Below are 21,218 nucleotides of genomic sequence, written 5' to 3' on the forward strand. Positions count from 1 at the left end.
TGACCTAATTAGTCAATCAAGTACAAGGTGAGAGCGAAAACCTGCAGACATTCGGCCCTCCGTGGAACCGGTTTGAGACCTCTGCTCTAACTGCAATATGGACATTTGTCATTACCAGTGGCGTCAGATCAGGGGAAAAGAGGTACTAAGTATGTAGGGCTCTAATTTGTAGAGGGGCCCTCGAAACGTTAGAACAGAGATCTAGCAGGCTCAGGACCTATGACCTATGTGTCGAACTTCTGATTTCTAGACCTGAATATTCCAGATTGATTAAGTATCCTATTATGAGTGAGTGAGCAATAACTTAATTGTCTGAAATGTTTTCTCATAGGATAAATAAAACTACCATTGCTGCACTGCTTTCACACATTTACTAGGGACATGTACCTTAATATTTTTTTTATTAGACATCGTCTAACCAAGTGAGCCGGAACCAGCCCCCTGCCTCACGGCCTAAAAACAGCGATCGCAAGAGGATGATGCTCCAATGACAGGCATGATGATAGACCCTCCTCTTACGCGAATGACGCAGCCACAGCTGTGAGAATAGAACGCTGCTGGGCTTTTAATGCGGGAGAGAATATAGCGGTGGACAATCCGAGAAGACATTCCGGTATTGTGTGCATTATGCTCTTACAATTACCACGGCAGAAATTTGAATGGTGCTGGAAAAAAGCCAATTCATTCTGATATGTAGCCTTTTCAATGTGATGTCAGTGTCCTACACATTTCGCATTCGCCCTTGCTTACACGAAGGACATAATATTGCGCGGCTTATCCGGGAATTGTAAATGGATGAGACTGCGACAGCGGTGGAGGCCGGGGGAGGCATGTCCACAACCGTGGCCTGGAGGTCTGACCAGATGGATTCGGCCGCACTCTCTCTCAGGTTGGAGTCAGAAGAAATGGGTTCGTATAGGCTTTAGTATTATTATTATTATCACGAACTGTGGTGACTGTTAAGATGAGCAAACGTCTGTCTGAGCAGAGCAAATGCACTGCCCAATGGTGCGTAAATGGTTTTGATTCATTCAGGCGTTTGCAGCTGTCAATGATGGCTCATCTCCTCGTTGCCTAAATCTGTCAGTTTCAAGACCTCAATTATATTTTAATACGCCTGTTGGTAACCGAGTTAGTTATCCTGGTACTCCTTAATGGGACAAGACTAGCTGCCATACACTAGCAAAAGCCTTAGTAATTATTGCAGACATTGAGCTTGCTGAAGCTGGCTTAGTCCAGATTACAATGTACAACATGTTCTGGTTGGTAGTCTGTTGACTACCAGAGTCTCTCTGGGAAACTGGTCTGGTGCAGCTCATGGCATCCCATCTGGCCCTGTACATGCACCTCTCTGGGGCGTCATACTGAGGCAGCCTCTAGTGTGTTTTTCAGAAGGAGAGGAAATGAGTCCTCCTTCTTCATATGAATTCCTGATCATTACTGTTTTCTATAGAATCAAACTAGGCCATTTTCTGTCACCAAGTGTGAACGTGGAAAGACCAAAGCAACAGGAATCAGAGAAAGAAACCTAATGCATGAAAGTTAATTATTCATTGACAGAAATATCCTCTGTCTGTTTGCCTCTCTCCCCTGTATATAGCCAGGAAGACCGGTTGGCACCAGGGGCCAGGGGTTGGCAACAACGCAACAGTTTGCCCTGTTACAATGTTTCTAGGTAGCTTAGGAAAAATACCTTGTACCAAATAATTATGTTAGCAGGAGTGCACTTGAAGAAGAAATCCGTCACATTATATTATATTCTATCCCAGAACTAAATCTCTCACAATGGTTAGGTTACTGTCACTATGCTGTTAGATAATTATACTGTTATTAGTCTGGTATAACAGCTGTGCAATGTTAACTATCTTTACTTTATTAACCTATGACAAATGTCAGAAAGGACCAAGAAACAGATTGGTATAAAAGTAACATTATCATCAGTATATGCCATCTGTGCTTCCTCAGTGAAGCAGTAAAAGCAGAGTTGAATACCCCCCCCCCGCCCCCACACACACACATATACACTCACCTAAAGGATTATTAGGAATTATTTAGAAATGTTGGCCCATATTGATAGGATAGCATCTTGCAGTTGATGGAGATTTGTTGGATACACATCCAGTGCACGAAGCTCCCGTTCCACCACATCCCAAAGATGCTCTATTGGGTTGAGATCTGGTGACTGTGGGGGCCATTTCAGTACAGTGAACTCATTGTCATGTTCAAGAAACCAATTTGAAATGATTAGAGCTTTGTAACATGGTGCATTATCCTGCTGGAAGTAGCCATCAGAGGATGGGTACATGGTGGTCATAAAGGGATGGACATGGTCAGAAACAATGCTCAGGTAGGCCGTGGCATTTAAATGATGCCCAATTGGCACTAAGGGGCCTAAAGTGTGCCAAGAAAACATCCCCCACACCATTACACCACCACCACCAGCCTGCACAGTGGTAACAAGGCATGATAGATCCATGTTCTCATTCTGTTTACGCCAAATTCTGACTCTACCATCTGAATGTCTCAAAAGAAATCGAGACTCATCAGACCAGGCAACATTCTTCCAGTCTTCAACTGTCCAATTTTGGTGAGCTCGTGCAAATTGTAGCTTCTTTTCCTATTTGTAGTGGAGATGAGTGGTACCCGGTGGGGTCTTCTGATGTTGTAGCCCATCCGCCTCAAGGTTGTGCGTGTTGTGGCTTCACAAATGCTTTGCTGCATACCTCGAGTGGTTATTTCAGTCAAAGTTGCTCTTCTATCAGCTTGAATCAGTCGGCCCATTCTCCTCTGACCTCTAGCATCAACAAGGCATTTTTGCCCACAGGACTGCCGCATACTGGATGTTTTTCCCTTTTCACACCATTCTTTGTAAACCCTAGAAATGGTTGTGCTTGAAAATCCCAGTAACTGAGCAGATTGTGAAATACTCAGACCAGCCTTTCTGGCACCAACAACCATGCCACGCTCAAAATTGCTTAAATCACCTTTCTTTCCCATTCTGACATTCAGTTTGGAGTTCAGGAGAATGTATATAGATATCTTGCCGTACTTGGACTAAATGGGAATTGAATGGGCCACATGGGTACTTGTGTTCCTCGGTCACATCCAATTAAAGTAATTTTGACTTTGCATTTTCACAACTTCCCATCTACAAAGCAATGTCATCTCCATCCAAACACATGCGCACACACACATACACACACACACATTTACACACAGCCCATTAACTGTTGTAATCAGCTTACTAGCAGCACTTAGACTAGTTACTGAGCTAGAGACTGGCATCTGTTCCACTCATCATCCAACAGCATCTCAGTCTTTCATCCTTTCACTCTCATCCCCGTCTTTCATCCTTTCACTCTCACCCCTGTCTTTCTCCTTTCACTCTCACCCCTGTCTTTCTCCTTTCACTCTCACCCCTGTCTTTCTCCTTTCACTCTCACCCCTGTCTTTCTCCTTTCACTCTCACCCGTCTTTCATCCTTTCACTCTCGCCCCTGTCTTTCATCCTTTCACTCTCACCCCTGTCTTTCATCCTTTCACTCTCACCCCTGTCTTCCATCCTTTCACTCTCACCCCTGTCTTTCTCCTTTCACTCTCACCCCGTCTTTCTCCTTTCACTCTCACCCCAGTCTTTCTCCTTTCACTCTCACCCCTGTCTTTCTCCTTTCACTCTCACCCCTGTCTTTCTCCTTTCACTCTCACCCCTGTCTTTCTACTTTCACTCTCACCCGTCTTTCTCCTTTCACTCTCACCTGTCTTTCCCCTTTCACTCTCACCCCTGTCTTTCTCCTTTCACTCTCACCCCTGTCTTTCTCCTCTCACCTTTTACTCTCGCCTCACTTGCTTTCCCTAATACCTTTATTCTCCCACTTCACCTCCCTATGAATCCCTTATAGAGTAAATTATTATATAACATTATATTTGATTGTTACATAACACAGAAACAGGACTGACTCAGGCCCACAGGGCAACAGTTGACCCCTGAGCATCTTGGCTTCCGTGGTATGATGTGATATTAAATTACACTTCTTTTGTTTATGTGGATTTGGCAGTACTTCTTCATGCATTTACTAATGCAGTAGGTTTCAGAAGGCGCAGATTTGAAATAGAGAATACATACTGTATCTGTGTGTGCTGATTTCCACCAGCATAAAACTGCCCAAACTGAAGCAACTGTCTCCTGTTTGTGTGTGTGTGTGTGTGTGTAACAGTTGTATCCCCTAGTTGGCAGTATTGTGCTATTAGACAGTCTTCTTGTTTCTGACTCAATTATACGCCGCGTGAGACGGCCATCTTCTGAGCTGGCCATGGAGATGCCTAATCCTCTTTATACCATCACATACCTCTAGCACTTTAATGCCCGTAAAACCCTGGGCATGTAGATGCCTACTCAGTGGTTTTATGGTGTGAAACATTATCTTTCCAGTCTATATTACAACTACTATTAAGCAAACTAGGATCTCAGTGCCTTCAGAATTTACCCAAATCAATTTAAAATGTACTCGGTTCTGAATAACCAAGTGATAATCAAGACTTGTGTGGTGAACCGGTGTGATGCAAGACCAAGCCCATCCTAGTTCTGCTTATGGTAATATTTGAGGGTGGCTCTTCTGCCCAAGCCCCTCTAATAAAGTCTGGTCTGTGGTTCCAAGTGTTCTGAGTGTTCAGTCTGAGTGTCAAGGCTTCAGTACAGTGCATGTATGTGTCGTTCTGCACTTTTGTCACTCTCCTTTTCATGGGCCAAATTCTCTTGCTTGCTGTTCTGGCAGGTACCTTTCTCTTAATCCTACACTCTGATTTGCTAATCACTGCTCAGTGCATCCAATCTCCTAGAATACGATTAGGGCGCCAACCGATGACAGGGAGTTCAGATTAGATAGCCAGTCAATCCTTTACAGTCACCTTAGGTCTGGTCTGCTCTAGAAATAGATTCTGTCTCCTGCAGACTCCAACCATCGCTAGGTAACAGTTTTGCAGTGTGGTATTTGTGAGGCAATTTACCTTCCGATTTTAGACGTAGACTTGGGTAAGATGATAAAAGCTGTTATTGAGACATTAGTGATAGTTTCTCAGATTGTGTTTGGCTGTGCTCTTAAGTATGGTTAAGGCAGAACATGTCAATTCATGTGTCAGGCTGTAAAGTTGCTGTCTGTTGTGGATCCTGTCCAATCCTGATAATAGTAGACCAGCTTGGCTTACCATCTTCCCGACGGCACGGTTGTAGAACTAGCAGAGATACAGAATAAACCTGTGTGTGTGTGTGTAGCTTTGGCGTTGGTTTTATATACGTGCCTGGCAATAAGCGCTGCCTGTTATTGGCTTTGCTCTGGTTCACGCATTCTCTCTCACAGTGTATATCTTTCTCTGTATCTCCACTTTTTCTGTTAACAGAAGACACCGGACCCAGAAGAGCAACCATAACTAGCGAGGTAAGTGCCAGTGGTAGGCCAAACCTGTAATTGGAATGCTGTAGTGAGTTGTGCATTGTCAGTTCCCACAGATAAAACCAGCCCCTCTCCTTGGATTTCAGATGCCGTCTCCTACAGCTCAGGGTTCAGGCCCAGGTCAGGAGAAGAAGATTGGCCACAGGAGGGTAGATGCGTCCGGAGAAACCACCTACAAGAAGGTGCCGTTCTCCTCGCCTGTTTAATATCTTCATGGATCTGTTATGATGCCTTTGTTTGTAACCTGGCTGCCTGTGTCCTCCAGACTACATCCTCTGCCCTGAAAGGTGCCATCCAGCTGGGCATCGGCTGCACTGTGGGTAACCTGAGCTCCAAGCCAGAGAGAGATGTCCTCATGCAGGACTTCTACGTGGTTGAGAGCATCTTCTTCCCCAGGTGTGTCTTACTGTGTGTGTGTGTGTGTGTGTGTGTGGGTCAGGTGTCAAGCTCTCCGTTTCCCAGTAATTACGGGGTTTTATTCGGTTCACTTCTTTTGGCCAATAAAGTTAATTGAAAGCTAATTTGGCGCTTGAACGAAGAGAGATTGAGCAAGGAAAGACCTGTTGATGACCATGTGTGCCTGTAGTGAATGTTCAGTATGGACATTTTAATATTAGTGGCATTTGACCCCATTATTACTGCAAAGCTGAGTCCTTTGATATCATCCAATTCAGCGAAAACGGTGTTGAAAGTTGGTGGTAGGAGCTATTCATGGGCTTGCTGTAGAATTTATTGTGGCCACCTGGTCAAAAGAACAGGTAACTCTGAGATAACAAATCATGAATCTGAAATCAGTAAGGTTTTGCAGTTCACAAACAATCCCTTTTCAACATCAATAGGCCGACAATCTGTGTTTATTTTATGTATTTCTTTATTATTGGACTGGAAAGTGGGAAGGCATAGAACAGAGTGTCTTACATCAGAGCAGTTCATATGCACTGTAGACAGCAGCCTGGACCATCTTTGGCCACTGTTGAAATTTTTGCTGCACAATAATTTATGTAACAAAAATTTATTGACACTGTAAATGGTGGCCCATTTTGACAGTGTTTGGTGGTCTCAGAATAGAAAGGTTTTAGGGGCCTGGTGTAAATCTGTACAGCTCCTCACATTTTATTTCAAGCAAACCAACATCAAGCAACAGGTCCACAAAGACTAAGCATTATGTCTGAAGGTAAAAATGCAAGACAGAAAACATGAACTTGCTGCCTTAGGTTTAAAGGAAAGGAGAACGTTTTCTACTTTAAATGCACATTGGTATTCTTTTGATATGAATAGTAAAACCTGACAAATCCATACCAAGGAAAATGCAATGTCTGGCTAAGGGTTTAGGTTTACGGAAACATTTATAATTGTGCCCAGGGGTTAGAATTGGGTTACCTTTTGATTTAGGCATTACAGAGTAGGCGTTATTGGTGGGATAAAATGAGGAATTCAATAAAGTAACTGAGGTTCAGGTAAGGTTTAGGTCAGTGCAATGGGGAACATTTTTCTTTGTTAGGTTTAGGTCTCAAGTCCCCACAAGGATGTGTGTGTGAATATTATTGTACTGGGATTAGCTCAAAAGGTCTTCACAAGTACAGTAACAAAACACACACTGTTCAATGCTGTCTAGTACCAGTAACTGTTCCTCTCTCAAACTCTGTCCCCAGTGAGGGCAGCAACCTGACTCCTGCCCACCACTATCCAGACTTCAGGTTTAAGACTTATGCCCCTGTGGCCTTCCGCTACTTCAGAGAGCTTTTTGGGATCCGGCCTGATGACTACCTGGTAAGAGACCATAACCTGCTAAATATTACTAGTTAAAACATTACAATCTTGGTCTTATGGAGAGTTTAGTCAGTGCGTTTTCTGTCTGAATGTTTTTAAAGGTGTTGTTACGCTAGGTTACCACCAAGCAACTATTAGCAGGCCAACTGGTATTACAGTAGCTAGATTGTAAAACGAAGTCATTGTTACAAGGCTGTCACTATTAGCTGAGTTGTCGTTTCACTGGCACAAGTAGACGTTGTTCAGTTTCATAATGTCATCTGCGTTCACCGAGTTGACTGTCTTATTTACATTACCTGGGAAAAATAGATATTTAACAACTAGGATAATATCTTGCTACTTTAGTTGCGATCAAAGCTATGTTAACTGTGGCTACAGCAAGACTAGTTGGCTAACTCTAGACTGGCTGACATTGCTTAGCTTGTTTCATTAAGCGTAACGTTGTAGATGTTGGCCTTAATTTGAAAGAGACACCTTTGGAAATCAGTCAGAAGTAGATCAAAATGTTCCCCTTAATGCTGGGGGACCATAAACATTCCTGGTATATTTTCAGGAAAAAAGTGATGTATAATTGACAATTCACGCTTCTGGGTTGTGCTGTTTATTTTTGATGAGTAATGATTTCCAGTGGAAACAGATTTATTGACACCACAGCACAGTCCAGACTAGGATAAGCATTCTGAATGCTAATCAATGAAAATGTCTGGGTTTTTTTGTTGCTCTGATTTGCTTGTTTTTACAGCAGGTCATTTTGGAATTGAAAAGGAACTTTCAGAAGCATTCTCGTATTGTTTTGATTATAAAGGCTTTAACATTATGGCCGTTCTAAAAACGATACTACATGTGGGTCAGAGATATCCTACAGTACATTGGGTGATTAATTGCATAACATGATATTCTGTGGATTTAACATGGGAGCATGATCCTCTACTACATCCGGTCTGGCTTTCTCTCTCGGTCTATCCAATCACACAAACGTATTGTAGTACATAACATTTGTAAATATGTGCACACAAACACTGTAACTCCTAAACTCATGATCTACCTGCATCAGATGGAGATCAGCAGACTAAGTCTTTTTATTTCAAGCTCCAAGCTGATAACAGTAGACACTGAGTTACAATGCTGGCCTACACAGAAACAAATGCCTGTGTCTGTCTGTTCATAATGTGTTTCTATGTACATGCGTGGTTTCTCTATTACAGAGAGATAATCTAAAGAGAAATCCATTTGTTTTCTCTGGTGCTGGGATGGTAAATGTACTCCTGTCGTATCCTCACTTCCTTCCCTTAAGCTTCTGTAATCTCCTGTGTTTATCTGGTCTTCCTGACTCCACTCTAAGTGCCAATAGAATAATTAGAAACCCTGCAAAGTACCTAAGGACCCTCTAAAGCAGTGGTTCCCAACCAATTTCAGTTACCAACAGCATTTTGCTCTCCTCTGAGCACCCCTGAAGTAGCCCCTAATATTAATTTCATTAGCATGAGTGTTTTCAAGTCCCACCTGTGGAGAGGCCAGGTACCACCAGGAGTCCTAGTACCCTTGGTTGGGAACCACTGCTCTCAAGCACCCAAAATTGCTTCAGAAGAGAGGGTCACAGAGGACCTGAAAAGGTCCATCCTTATTAGACCACACTGACACTGTGATTAAAAAAAATGCCATTAATGACACCCGACTGCATTGTGGACATGGGAAAGAGCATGTGTAAACTCTTGCTCTGAACTGATGTGTGGTTGCTTTTATGCCCTGTGGCAACGCAGGCCTCACCCAACCTTAATTAAATGCCTGACCTGTACCTTGGTGCCCTATTGGACACTCCCACGCAATTACACATTACAGCCCATATACACACACTCACCATCCACACACTTATACACACACTCCAGACACGCGCACACACACACACACACACACACTGTCTTTTGTGAGGGGACATTTCTATGATCTATGACCAACCCGTCTGAGCTGTATTTGTATGCTCTCTCTACAGTACTCTCTATGTAACGTGTGTTTTTATGCTCTCTCTACAGTACTCTCTATGTAACGTGTGTTTGTATGCTCTCTCTACAGTACTCTCTATGTAACGTGTGTTTTTATGCTCTCTCTACAGTACTCTCTATGTAACGTGTGTTTGTATGCTCTCTCTACAGTATTCTCTATGTAACGTGTGTTTTTATGCTCTCTCTACAGTACTCTTTATGTAACGTGTGTTTTTATGCTCTCTCTACAGTACTCTCTATGTAACGTGTGTTTGTATGCTCTCTCTAGAGTATTCTCTATGTAACGTGTGTTTTTATGCTCTCTCTACAGTACTCTCTATTTAATGTGTGTTTGTATGCTCTCTCTACAGTACTCTCTATGTAACGTGTGTTTGTATGCTCTCCCTACAGTACTCTCTATGTAACGTGTGTTTGTATGCTCTCTCTACAGTACTCTCTATGTAACGTGTGTTTGTATGCTCTCCCTACAGTACTCTCTATGTAACGTGTGTTTGTATGCTCTCCCTACAGTACTCTCTATGTAACGAGCCACTGATTGAGCTGTCTAACCCGGGGGCCAGCGGTTCAATATTCTACGTAACCAGGGACGATGAATTCATCATCAAAACAGTAAATGCAAAGGAGGCTGAGTTTCTGCAGAAACTACTTCCTGGGTACTATATGGTCAGTCAAGTCTCTCTCTTACTCTTTCTCTGTCTGTGTGTGTTGGTCTGTTTCACCTTAACCCTTAAGGTAAACCTTTAGTCAGTTGTGACGCTAATAAGGACTGCTATTGGCTAAGCTGATCACTAAGACGTGACAGGCCCTGTTAAGGACACACACCCACACACAATTGGTAGATGCATGACCAGAGGCTTTGTATCCAGCCAATTCACTTCTGTCATGTGTCTGGGACTGCAGCCAGGAGTCAGTAATGCTATTCTCCAAAACAAAATTCAAGGCAACAGCAGTGACCGATCACATTAATAGACTATTTTGGCAAGTTAGATGACGGATAAAAATGCTCCGGATTGGCCCTATTCAGACCGGCAACTTTGCCAATAAATCACAAAGCCTAAGTGCCAAAATATTGCAATGCCTTTTGTAAAGGAGCTAGATGCCAGCTAACAACAAAATGACTCCCCGTCCTCTAGCTACTTTTTTTGTGTTTCAAATTATAGTCTCTCGACTTCAATCTGTAGCATAAGTTTTTACTGACAAAAGCAACAGCTCGATGTCGGCAAAAGATTTCATGACTCAGTTGTATTCATGATCTAGCAGTGAATCAATGTTTTTTAGAGAAATGTTTTAACAGATTTTCTAATATCTTTTGAATTGACAATGCACTATTGTGAACATAATGAGAACACATTGAGCTGAGCACTTCTACTCTAGCTAGATTCAGCAAACCTCATACTGTTTGCACCCATTTCATCAGTTCCACATACATAGAGTCGTTGCACCTGGATTTTTGGATACTTTGAATAATTTAAACATACCTATATAAACACATGTATATTCTTTAGCTGGAGGTTTTCACATACTATGGACAAAAAAGGATTTTCACAGTTGGAATAGTTAATGTAATATTCTGGAGTAAAAAATGGGGCCTTTTCACCATACCACAAAGAAGGTGGTTCTGATGGCCCCCATACATCTTCCAAGGAGATGCTTCCACCCTTTCCTCTTTCCAGTCCCTCCCCATCTTTCTTGACCTTTTCAATATTTCTGGTTGAAGGAAAACATGTAATGTACTCTGCTTTTTGGCATGTTTGTCCTCAGCACAGAAACATGGCACTCTGGGATTAGATTAGGTTTACCCAGCTAGCTGGCTTCTCTCTTCCTGGCTTTGGTAGTTTTCACAGCTTAAATCTTGGATAGACCCCAGCAGGCAGCAGTAAATCTCTTTACTTTCTGATCTGCTGGATTTAGGATTGCTGGTTTACTATGAATTCATTTTTGTTCTTGATTTCTTTGGATCTGGTAAACCATAGTGTTTTACTAGAAAGCTAGACTGGTTAGCTGGCTACATTTTAGTTGGGAAGAAATTTTACTTGCTGATTTGTGACAGTAAATTCAGGAAGTTCCTGTTATCCACTTTAAGTTATCCAATTACATTTTCTGTCTCAGTTTATATTTTAGACAATAGTCTGCTTAGTTTTTTTCTTAATGCGAAATCATTCATAAAGATATTCCACAGTGACTTTTATTTTGTATCTATCTAAGTGGGTTGTAGCTCTAAGGCTGACCCCAATTAGTTTACTGTATGTTGTTTGGTTGATAGTCTGTTGGACAGACTACCAAAACATTATTTTTGGTCAAGCCCTTTTTTTGTCAATATTCTCTAATTTGCACCTGATGAACATTCTGTGTTGCATTCTGAAAAGGACATTCGTTGTGGCGGAAAATGTCATTAGAATATTATGACAAATTTCTGATTACACTGACCATTTTAATATTGTTCTTATACTGTGTTCTGTATCAATGTTTAATGTACATTAATTTCACGGTAGTTTTTTCCTCAGGAGGAGAGCATATTCTTGGGTCATATTGGCGTATGTCAAATCCACAATGTATTTTTTATTCCCCACTCAATATGATATCATCTCCCAATTCTTTCACACGTTGAAGAACACTGAAACTGACAATTCTTTTCCTTGTTGTTTCTCCACCCCATCCCTTGTCTTTCTAGAATCTGAATCAGAACCCCCGGACGCTGCTCCCAAAGTTCTTTGGTCTCTACTGCGTTCAGTCGGGTGGCAAAAACATCCGTATTGTGGTCATGAACAATGTGCTGCCACGTGCGGTTCGCATGCACCTCAAGTTTGATCTGAAGGGCTCCACATATAAACGGCGTGCGTCGAAGAAGGAGAGGGAAAAGTCAAATCCCACTTTTAAAGATCTGGACTTTATATCAGATGTACCGGAAGGACTGACCCTGGATCAGGATACATATGGTGCTCTGCTCAAGACCCTGCAGAGAGACTGTCTGGTGAGAAAGAGGGTTGAAAGGGTGTGTGTGTGTGGGGGGGGGGGGGGTTGGGGGGTGTACACATGAGACCCTCCTTGTCTTGTGAGAGAGGGATAGAGGTGGTGTACGAGAAGGATATTGCAACCTCACATTCTGAATATATATATCTTGACGTCATTGTGCTCTGTGTGTCTGTGCTGTCGGTCGAAGGACCTGGCGGTATTCATCCATTGTCTGCCGTCCCTTTTCCAGGTGCTGGAGAGCTTTAAGATCATGGACTACAGTCTCCTGCTGGGGATCCATAATCTAGGCCAGGCTGTCAGAGAGTCCCAGGGCTCACCAGCAGGGGGCGATGAGAAGAAGCCCCTGGCTCAAAGAGCCCTCTACTCCACTGCCATGGAGTCTATACAAGGAGGGAAGACCTGTAGAGACACCCAGGATCACGATGCTACGTCAGTTACCCCGCTAACACACACAAATGACGTGGGTCTGGTGGTCCTCTCCCCCTAAATAAGATCTCTGACTATTTCTCGGTCTCCCCCTTTCTCTCTCCCGCCTTCAGGATGGGTGGAATTCCTGCGGTTGATGGTAAAGGAGAGCGCCTCCTCCTCTTTATTGGAATCATCGACATCCTGCAGTCCTACAGGTCAGTAACGACAAATGCGCTAGGTTATTTGCACACCCTGATGATGACACTGAATCACTGAGTTGCTTTTACTGTTCTACAGGCTCATCAAGAAACTGGAACACTCCTGGAAGTCTCTGATCAGCGACGGGGTGAGTCATCAGACTGGAGCTCCTTATCACAGGCCGGCCGACTAGCTGCAGACAGATACTGTAGTCATCAGTATAGAGACAGACAACATTTTCTCAACTTACTGTTATTATTTTAGAACCAACCAAAGGTTTAAGATGATGTGGAATAGCTCTATCATTTTAGTGGGCCACTAGTCACTTTTGTCAAACTGGAGATCTTTTACTGCTCTCTCTCCTTCTCTCCTCCTCTCCTTCTCTCCTCCTCTCCTTCTCTCCTCCTCTCCTTCTCTCCTCTCCTTCTCTCAGGACACGGTGTCGGTCCATAGACCCAGTTTCTATGCTGACAGGTTCTACAGATTTTGCAGCACCACTGTGTTCAGAAAGAGCTGCTGTGCGTAGAAATATATATTACTGCATACAGCACCTTTTATTTAATATTTCTGGTCACCAATCTGGATTGTGTAACTGATTCACTGAGATTGGCTTTCCTCACTGCTCCTCCAGCCTTAAAGTCTTCTCCCTCTAAGAGGGGCCGGCGAGGGTCCCAGGCCGTCCCCAAAACCAATGTCCAAACACAGCTGTCCATAGAGAGAGAGGAGAACCAAGAGAATGAGGACCTTCACCTCCGAGGTGCTCGGGGCTTTCCCCTGCTGGAGGACGATGGTAAGACAGTTACCACACTCCCCACCAAAGGCTGACCTTCCTGTTTGAGCCAAAATGACCGGCATAAATGTTAGGACCATCAGCTCCTTTCAGCACAGCTTTTTGTTTGATGTGCCATGTTGTGTGGATGCAGATTGCTATTTGCTTACTTATGCATGTGTCATTTAAATGTTGGCTGAACGTCTCCCACTCTCTCCTCCTCAGGGCACCCCCACACTCCACCTTCTTTTGAGGACGCGACCACAGCGTCCATCGCTACCACTCTCTCCTCCAACAACTCTCTCCCAACTACACCGTTTGATACACCGGAGCACCCACGCTTCAGGTACACACACACACACACACACACACACACTCTCCTCCAACAACTCTCTCCCCACCACACCGTTTGATACACCGGAGCACCCACGCTTCAGGTACACACACACACACACACACACACACTCTCCTCCAACAACTCTCTCCCCACCACACCGTTTGATACACCGGAGCACCCACGCTTCAGGTACACACACACACACACACACACACACACACTCTCTCTCTATCTCCCAGAAACACACTCACCTGTCCTTGTTTCCCCCCCCCCCCCCCAGGAGGCCGACCCACTCGCCGCGGGACCGTGAGGGCAGGTTGGCAGTCTTCTCTCTTACCATCCCAGCTGACGTTCAGGATGTTGTGGGACAGGCTACACTGACAGGCCTGGGCCCTGCGCTCCAACCGAGACCGTTCAGCCAGTTCAGTCGGTTGTCCTCATGATCAGCCCTCCCCAGCTAGTTGAGAAACTTGTCCCATTGGACATTCTGTTCTTAGAAATGATTTGGTCATACATTATCTTTAATATTCACCACATTCAATATTTATTAATGGACAAGCTGTTGGATGTAGTGTTCACACGGCTGTGATATTGTCACCACTAGGCCATGTAGTCAGCTCCCTCTGTCTACTGCTGGACAGCTGTGTCCAGGCCCTGTTCCTGCCATGTTGCCGGCTTGCAGCGCTTCTGTTCCCGTTAAGTAGCCGTCTAGCCTACGTCCCAGGCTGCTGTCCTAATGAAAACCTGCAGTCTTTCACTAGTCCTTCCCACTGTCTGGTTTTCACTTGAGTCACCTGTCAGGGTGACAACATGGTGACCTGGACTCCCAACTTCTTCTCTGCAAGAAGTCTGGGTCTGAGGTCCTCCAAGATGGTTTCTAGAACCCCGTTCATCTCCCCTCTCAATTTATATCATGTTCAGCTTGTAAATATTGCATTGTCTCATTGCTACAACGCCACAGAAGGTTCAGGGAAATGTCCTCCAATGCTCCCAAGCCATTTTGCTTTTCATCAAACTGCTCACTCAACCAAGTATTTGCTGGTGCCTATGGCTTGAAGGACATTGTATTCTCTGGCCAACAAGGTATCCATCCACCCAGCTGTAAAAAGGATCGCTCTAATGGGAGTCCCCGGGAACCGATTGGTTCTGTTTGTCCCAGAGTTGAGCCAGAGCAAACAAGTAAAGCAAGATTTTGTAAAGCTGTAATTGGCTTTGCTACTCCTATTGGTTAGATCTGATCCAATCGCTGATTGCTTTGTTTTATACAACACCCGTCACTTTGATCTCACCTGAACGACCACAATTAGAGGAGTCTCCGATTGACATGTATAGAATGATAGTCCATGTTATTTCTGTCCTGCCTATTGAAATTAAACTCACTTCCTTTTGCAACATTTAACTAACGCTGTGCTGCTGTTACCAAATTGCCAGCATAAGCTGGCTATTTGAACCACTGACTGAACTGAATCCATTGACCTCCAGACACTCAACATCATCATCAACCTGGGCAGCAGACCTGTTGTCTGACCTCATTTCCTCTGCTTTCCTTTGTAGTTTCCGATCCCAACAGGAAGTAGTGGAGGTGCACGAGCAGACAATCACTGTGGCTGTGGAGGTGAAAAGGGAACCCACAACCAGGTACACACACACACACACACACGCGCGCGCACGCACGCTCACACTCTTCTGTCTGACCGTAGTATTTTTCGCCGTCTCAGTGTTGTCCCGGATGAACACCAGGAGCCTGACGTAACCGAGGAGACGAGCATGGTCACTGAGACAACAGCTGCTGACCCCACCCCCTCCACACCCCCTCCAGCCTCCTCTCTCCCTGATGCACTTCAACCCTCCATCCCTTCATCCTCTGCCCCCCACTCTAATTCCTCTCTCCCTGATTCGCGTCAACCCTCCATCCCTTCATCCTCTGCCCCCCACTCTAATTCCACTCTCCCTTCTTCTTTCACAGGTCCTTCCTCCACCCCCCAGTCCTCAGCTCATATCACCTCCACCCTTCCTTCCTCTGCAGTCTCCCCAGCCTCCACCTCTCCCTCTTCAACCACTCCTGCCTCCACCCATCCTAATTCCTCCCCTCATTCTTCCCTGCTTCCCAGCACCCCTCCCTCCTCTCTCCCTCCAAGCCCCCAGGTGGCAGCAGAACGCTTTTCGTCCAATCATCTATCTGTCACCTCATCCGTCAGCCACAACTCCCTGGAGGGGGAGGTGCCAGTCTCTGACATCTACTTTGTAAGTTGTGTGTATGACGATGATTTGCTTTGTAGGTAATTTTTTTTAAAATCTGAAGTTAGCTAGCTCAATACATTTTCCGGATCACTCCCTCCTTGATAAGGAGATCCTGTTCAGAGTTACCGCTAATCTATACCCTAGAAACTGTATCTTAATCAGAAACCTTACCCAAACCATTCAAACTTCAAATGAGTAACTTCAGAGTTGGTACATAAGCTCCAGCCTTTCCATTGAGTCAACCAATTAAATTCAGAGCAGATCAGCCCCCAGTACATATTCTAGTAGAACTCCTGACTCCTCCCTTTAGATCAAGACTCCCCAAACGGACTCCGTAACTCCATCCCACAAGGCTTTAACATATTAAATATGAATATGGAAATACATGCAGGCTCTTGATGAGCCTGTAGAACAGTTGCTACGTGAAATTTGAAGAAAAACAGAATGCAATGATGTGCAATAGAAAATAGTACAAATGTATATCAAATGTTGAAACTGAGAAATATTATTGTTTCTTGAAAAATATACGCCCACTTTGAATTTGATGCCTGCAACACGTTTCAAAAAAGCAAGGACAACAAAAAGACTGGAAAAGTTGTGTAATGTTAAAAAAACAACCTAGTGGAACATCTCACAACTATTTAGTTTAATTGGCAACAGGTCAGTAACATGATTGGGTATAAAAAGAGCATCCCAGAGAGGATGAGTCTTTTAGAAGTAAGGAACCCTTCCGAAAACCATGGTCTGTGACCACAGTATGTCGATGCATCCACAAATGCACGTTAAAACTCTACCATGCAAAGAAGAAACAATGTTAACAAGATCCAGAAAAGTAGAAAACTGTCCTGTGCTCTGACGAATCCAAATTTGAACAGGTTTTGGAGCAACATATGCTGCCATACAGACAACTTTTTCAATGGGGGGCCTTGCTTATTTCTGCATGACAATGCCAAACCACATTCTGCATGTATTACAACAGCATGGCTCTGTAGTAAAGTCTGGGTGCTAAATTGGCCTGCCTGCAGTCCAGACCTGTCACTCATTGAAAACATTTGGAATTATGAAACAAAAAATATGACAAAGTGGATAAATGATTTGCACATCATAGCATAATGTATTTACTCGCATTTTATGCTGTCTTTTTTTGGTAAACGGGGTTGTACGTATTGTATATTTATTCCTACATTTTTGCTCAATGACTGCTTTTCTTGAGTGATACAACCAATGTTAATTTATGTTGTGTATATTGTTCGGTGTTCCCTGTCTTTAATTGATCCCTCTGCTGTAAATATCCTTGGTGCAATAAGGACAAGTGAGTGTGGCAGTCTTCAGTGTGCAACTGTGGCCCTTCAGCTCTGTTTATTTACTGGGGCTTTGGGTTTCTTCCAGTCTGGCAGTAAGGACAGCGTGGTTGATCTATGATGGTGAGGGTGTGTGTGCTCATTGATCATCAATCACAGTGTGGCTTTAAAGCACGGCAACGTTGGTTCTCTCCCTACGATAGAGCTTGGATTGAGTCCCGGTTAAAAACCCTACTGCTCAAATACACTGGAGGGAATACCGTTTAGAGCATGAATCGTCTAATCGTCCGTTGTCCTGTGGACTGCATGTTTGCGTGTTGCATGGGTGTTCATGCCTGGCCGCCCCATGTTAATCCAGTCATGTGACTGATTCTTCTAATCCCTATGACGTCATGTTGTCAATGGCAGTCAGGCCTGGTGCTTCATGTAACATTCATGATGCTCTTTCATCATCCAATGTGTGTTCCGTTTCTGTTAATCATTTTCACTCTTCCTCTCTCTATTTCTCCTGTCCCTGAAATGTCGTCAAAACATCCCTCTGTTACCTCTCTCTCTTCTTCTGTCTCTCTCTGTCTTTCTCTTTGTATCTTTTACTTCCTGTTTCTCTCCATCTTCCCTCTGTCCTTACGTGTGCACGTGTGTGTCTGTGTGTGTCTTTGGGTGTGCATGTGTTTGTGTGTATCAGTATGCTGATGGGAGGTACTGGGTGTACTCCCCAGTTCTGGGCCGTAAGAAGCTCCACTCAACTTCTAGCTACAATGTGAGTCACACTAGCTGGTTGCACATGCTCTAGTGAGTTGTAGAGCAATATTACATGGTGTAGACTGTATCGGAGAAACAACTGACACCTACCATAGGGTTAGGTGGAGCTATTTAGTACTTCCTAATTGTCTTCCTCCCTAAGTGTGCCTCTGTCTCTCCTCCTCTTCCTGTGTCTGCTGCCCCTGCTGGCCGGTGGATGTAACTACAGAATCAGGAGGACAGGAGCTGGGTGTACTCTCCTCTGCACTACGGCTCTCGACACGGCTCCGATGGAGAAAGCGACACAGTAAGACTAAGTGTGCACTTCAGTGATACTTCAATGGGAAGCGTGTTTCCTTCACACTCCCTCTGTTTCTCTTTTAAATCCCTCTATCTTTTTCCCAACAGTAAGTTCTGTGAGGTCTCCGGTGTAATTGATGAAGTCTCGGATGCAATTTAATGGACAGGATTGAAGACTGCAGACTGAAACTGTGATGTGTTACGAAGCCCCATGAAGCTCTTTGAAGCCCCATGGTGCTTCTAGGGGGTTCTGTAACCCTTGTGGCCCAAACTGCATGTGAAGGTTCGTTTTATCTGCTCGGATGACGACAGGGTCCGCTGAAGGACTTAAATAGGATTTTTTCTTTTTTTTTGCTTCTTCTGCTTCACACCTTCCTCAACACACCTGTATGCGCACACATGCACACATTTACAGGCACACGCACACAAACACAGAGTAACACATATTCACCCTTGCACGCCCTAATTGTGTCGTAACAAAGTATGCTTCAGTACTGGTTCCTTTGCCACAGAGTCATGGCATTGACCAGAGAAACCTGACACTAATCAATTGAACTATTGTGAATAAAACAGCTAGGCTGCCCAGAAAGACTATTGTACGGTCGTGTAGTTGGTCTTGTCTTGTTAAGAATTATATTTTACATTTCATACCTGTGTGTGTCTCCAAAGCAGGTGTTCATGTTCAATGAATCGAACATGTTATATTGTAATGTCAGGTTTTTGACTCTGGTTAAATGTTGGAAAGTTTTGTCTTTTTATGCAGCAAACGCGCTTTCTCACTTGTTCTTTCTAATGTTCTGCAGTGTTCACTGGTCTGATGGACATGACTTAACATTCAGCTCAGTCAATCATGTGGGGTGTTTTGAGAATTGTAATCTGTATCTGGAATTGGGCTATGCAAAATAGCATTGTTTTGTGTTCTCACTGGGCACATTCAAGTCTTCACAATGTTCATGAAAACATGAACATTTTAGTTAATTTTTAGCACTTTAAAATGTACATTCTGCAAATGGTTTTGAAACCATATCTTTATGTGATTATTTCCTTTACCTACACCCACAAATGGATGTATCGTAATCTATTTATTTGTTGACTTATTTGTTTGCTCTATTGCTGGGAAATTGTATTTCTAAGATATATTGAACAAATTTGATATGAGACTATACAGAAGTGTTACAGTTGCCTTACTGAGAAATATTTCCTCTCTATTGAATTTATTTTCTTTAAATTGTCCAGGGTGGTTAACATATAAAGTATTATAATGTATACCATTTAGCAGATGATTTTATCCAAAGTGACAAACTCCATGCGTAGGTTTCATGTATTTGTTATTCTGAACCAGAATCTGTCCAGAGAGGAGGGGGGTTTCATGACTGGTTCTCCTCTGAGTATTTTTCAATTGAAATCAGCACTTGCAAACATTATAAAAGCCAAATTATTTTTACTCATCAAAATGTGGAGTTTGTACCTGTACAGTATTCCAAAATATAATTGGTGGTATTTTATTCACGTCATGTGTATTTCGGCAGTGATGTTGATATTTGCTCTGTGAAAACATATCTTGTTGAGTAATGAACAAATAAATGAAAAAATGCAGAGCAGGCTATTGGTAACGGATATTGAAGGCGTCATGGAAACCACCCCCTGGGCACAGATTCTGGTCCATTGTGGAGTCCGCAGGATCTCACTGCCCTTGCCTTTGTTTGCAAGCGCCATCCTCAACCGTCGGAGCCACACAGAAACAACACTATGTGTATCCTGGGCTAAAATGCTGACATGGTCATTATAGTTGAAATACAACCTCCTCACAGGTCCAGGCACTGAATCGTAGTTCTATGATTTCATTCTTCCTCAGCATCTTAGAGGAATGGAGATATTAGCAATCCATAATGTTTTTTTTTTATTATTGTTAATTATGTTTGTGTGAGTGGGTGTGAAAGAGAACTTTACAGGAAACTAGGATATTGCACTCTGTCCTGGTAATAATAATAGAAAAAAAAGGGTAAAAAAATATTCTGAAGTTCTTCCAGTCCAGGGAAGTATAAAGGCTATAAACATTTAATCATACGTCAGTGCTTTTAAAGGTGCAATCTGTAAATTGTCTGTCCTTGTGGTAAGCAGACAAAGGCTGAAACACAAATATTTGAACTTGACTTTGATGCGATGACCGCTGCGTCAGCCACCCAGTAATGTGTTGGGTCGACTTACAGATTGCCCCTTGAAGACAATTCAGTGGCTGTTTTTGTGTAAAGTATTTGGACAAGGAGTTAGCACTTCATCATCACTGTGTAAAAATGAAATAAAGTAATATCTTATGTAATAAACACAACATTTGTTGGATTGTCTAATATCTGTCTGGGTTGTACTGGATGCTATTTCTTAATTTATTCATGCACTAGTGTAAATCCTTAACCAGTGCCCAGGGCCTTTCCATTGTAGACCTGCAAATTACAGGCATAACTGCTTCTTGCATCATTTGCCACCCATATTTTGATTACATTTTTTGCAGGCTTGTTATGTTTACATTGTTAAAAAAGGACATCAATGCCTGAAAGGGACCAGATGTTTGTCTTCTTTGACTGTAGAGAAGTGGCCTGCATCCCACCCAAGGGTCTCATGTAACCTGAGCTACTCAAACAGAACAAGAACTGTCCAAGGCAGGCATAGTGTGTGTCTTGTGTATGTGTGTAGTTGCTGAGGTCTACAGTAGTGAGACAATATCCATTCTGCCGTC

At 43.4% G+C, this 21,218-nt stretch overlaps 1 protein-coding gene across 5 annotated transcripts; it reads left to right on the forward strand.

The window, feature by feature from the left end:
- The first annotated feature begins 456 nt into the window (after positions 1-456).
- LOC105022262 (phosphatidylinositol 4-phosphate 5-kinase type-1 gamma) lies at positions 457-20,813 on the forward strand. 5 transcript variants are annotated; one of them, XR_002195763.2, is made up of 19 exons: positions 457-909; positions 5,394-5,431; positions 5,533-5,628; positions 5,712-5,842; positions 7,099-7,216; positions 9,727-9,879; positions 11,888-12,187; positions 12,419-12,618; positions 12,729-12,812; positions 12,895-12,943; positions 13,229-13,313; positions 13,427-13,585; positions 13,790-13,910; positions 14,182-14,217; positions 15,456-15,539; positions 15,620-16,145; positions 17,532-17,566; positions 18,414-18,491; positions 18,593-20,813. XR_002195763.2 is itself a non-coding variant. In XM_013139766.4 (19 exons), exons 1-19 carry the CDS (start codon positions 792-794, stop codon positions 18,593-18,595), a joined length of 2,454 nt encoding a protein of 817 aa, XP_012995220.1. In that variant the 5' UTR covers positions 457-791; the 3' UTR covers positions 18,596-20,813. The 5 variants fall into 5 exon arrangements, 4 of the variants coding, with proteins under 4 accessions (XP_012995220.1, XP_012995221.1, XP_034147433.1 ...); XM_013139766.4 differs by lacking the exon at positions 17,532-17,566 and adding an exon at positions 18,129-18,203; XM_034291542.1 differs by lacking the exons at positions 457-909; positions 17,532-17,566 and adding exons at positions 4,900-4,964; positions 18,129-18,203.
- Positions 20,814-21,218: the final 405 nt, after the last annotated feature.

The sequence above is a fragment of the Esox lucius genome, chromosome 3 (assembly GCF_011004845.1).
Source record: "Esox lucius isolate fEsoLuc1 chromosome 3, fEsoLuc1.pri, whole genome shotgun sequence".
In the NCBI taxonomy this organism is placed as follows: domain Eukaryota; kingdom Metazoa; phylum Chordata; class Actinopteri; order Esociformes; family Esocidae; genus Esox; species Esox lucius.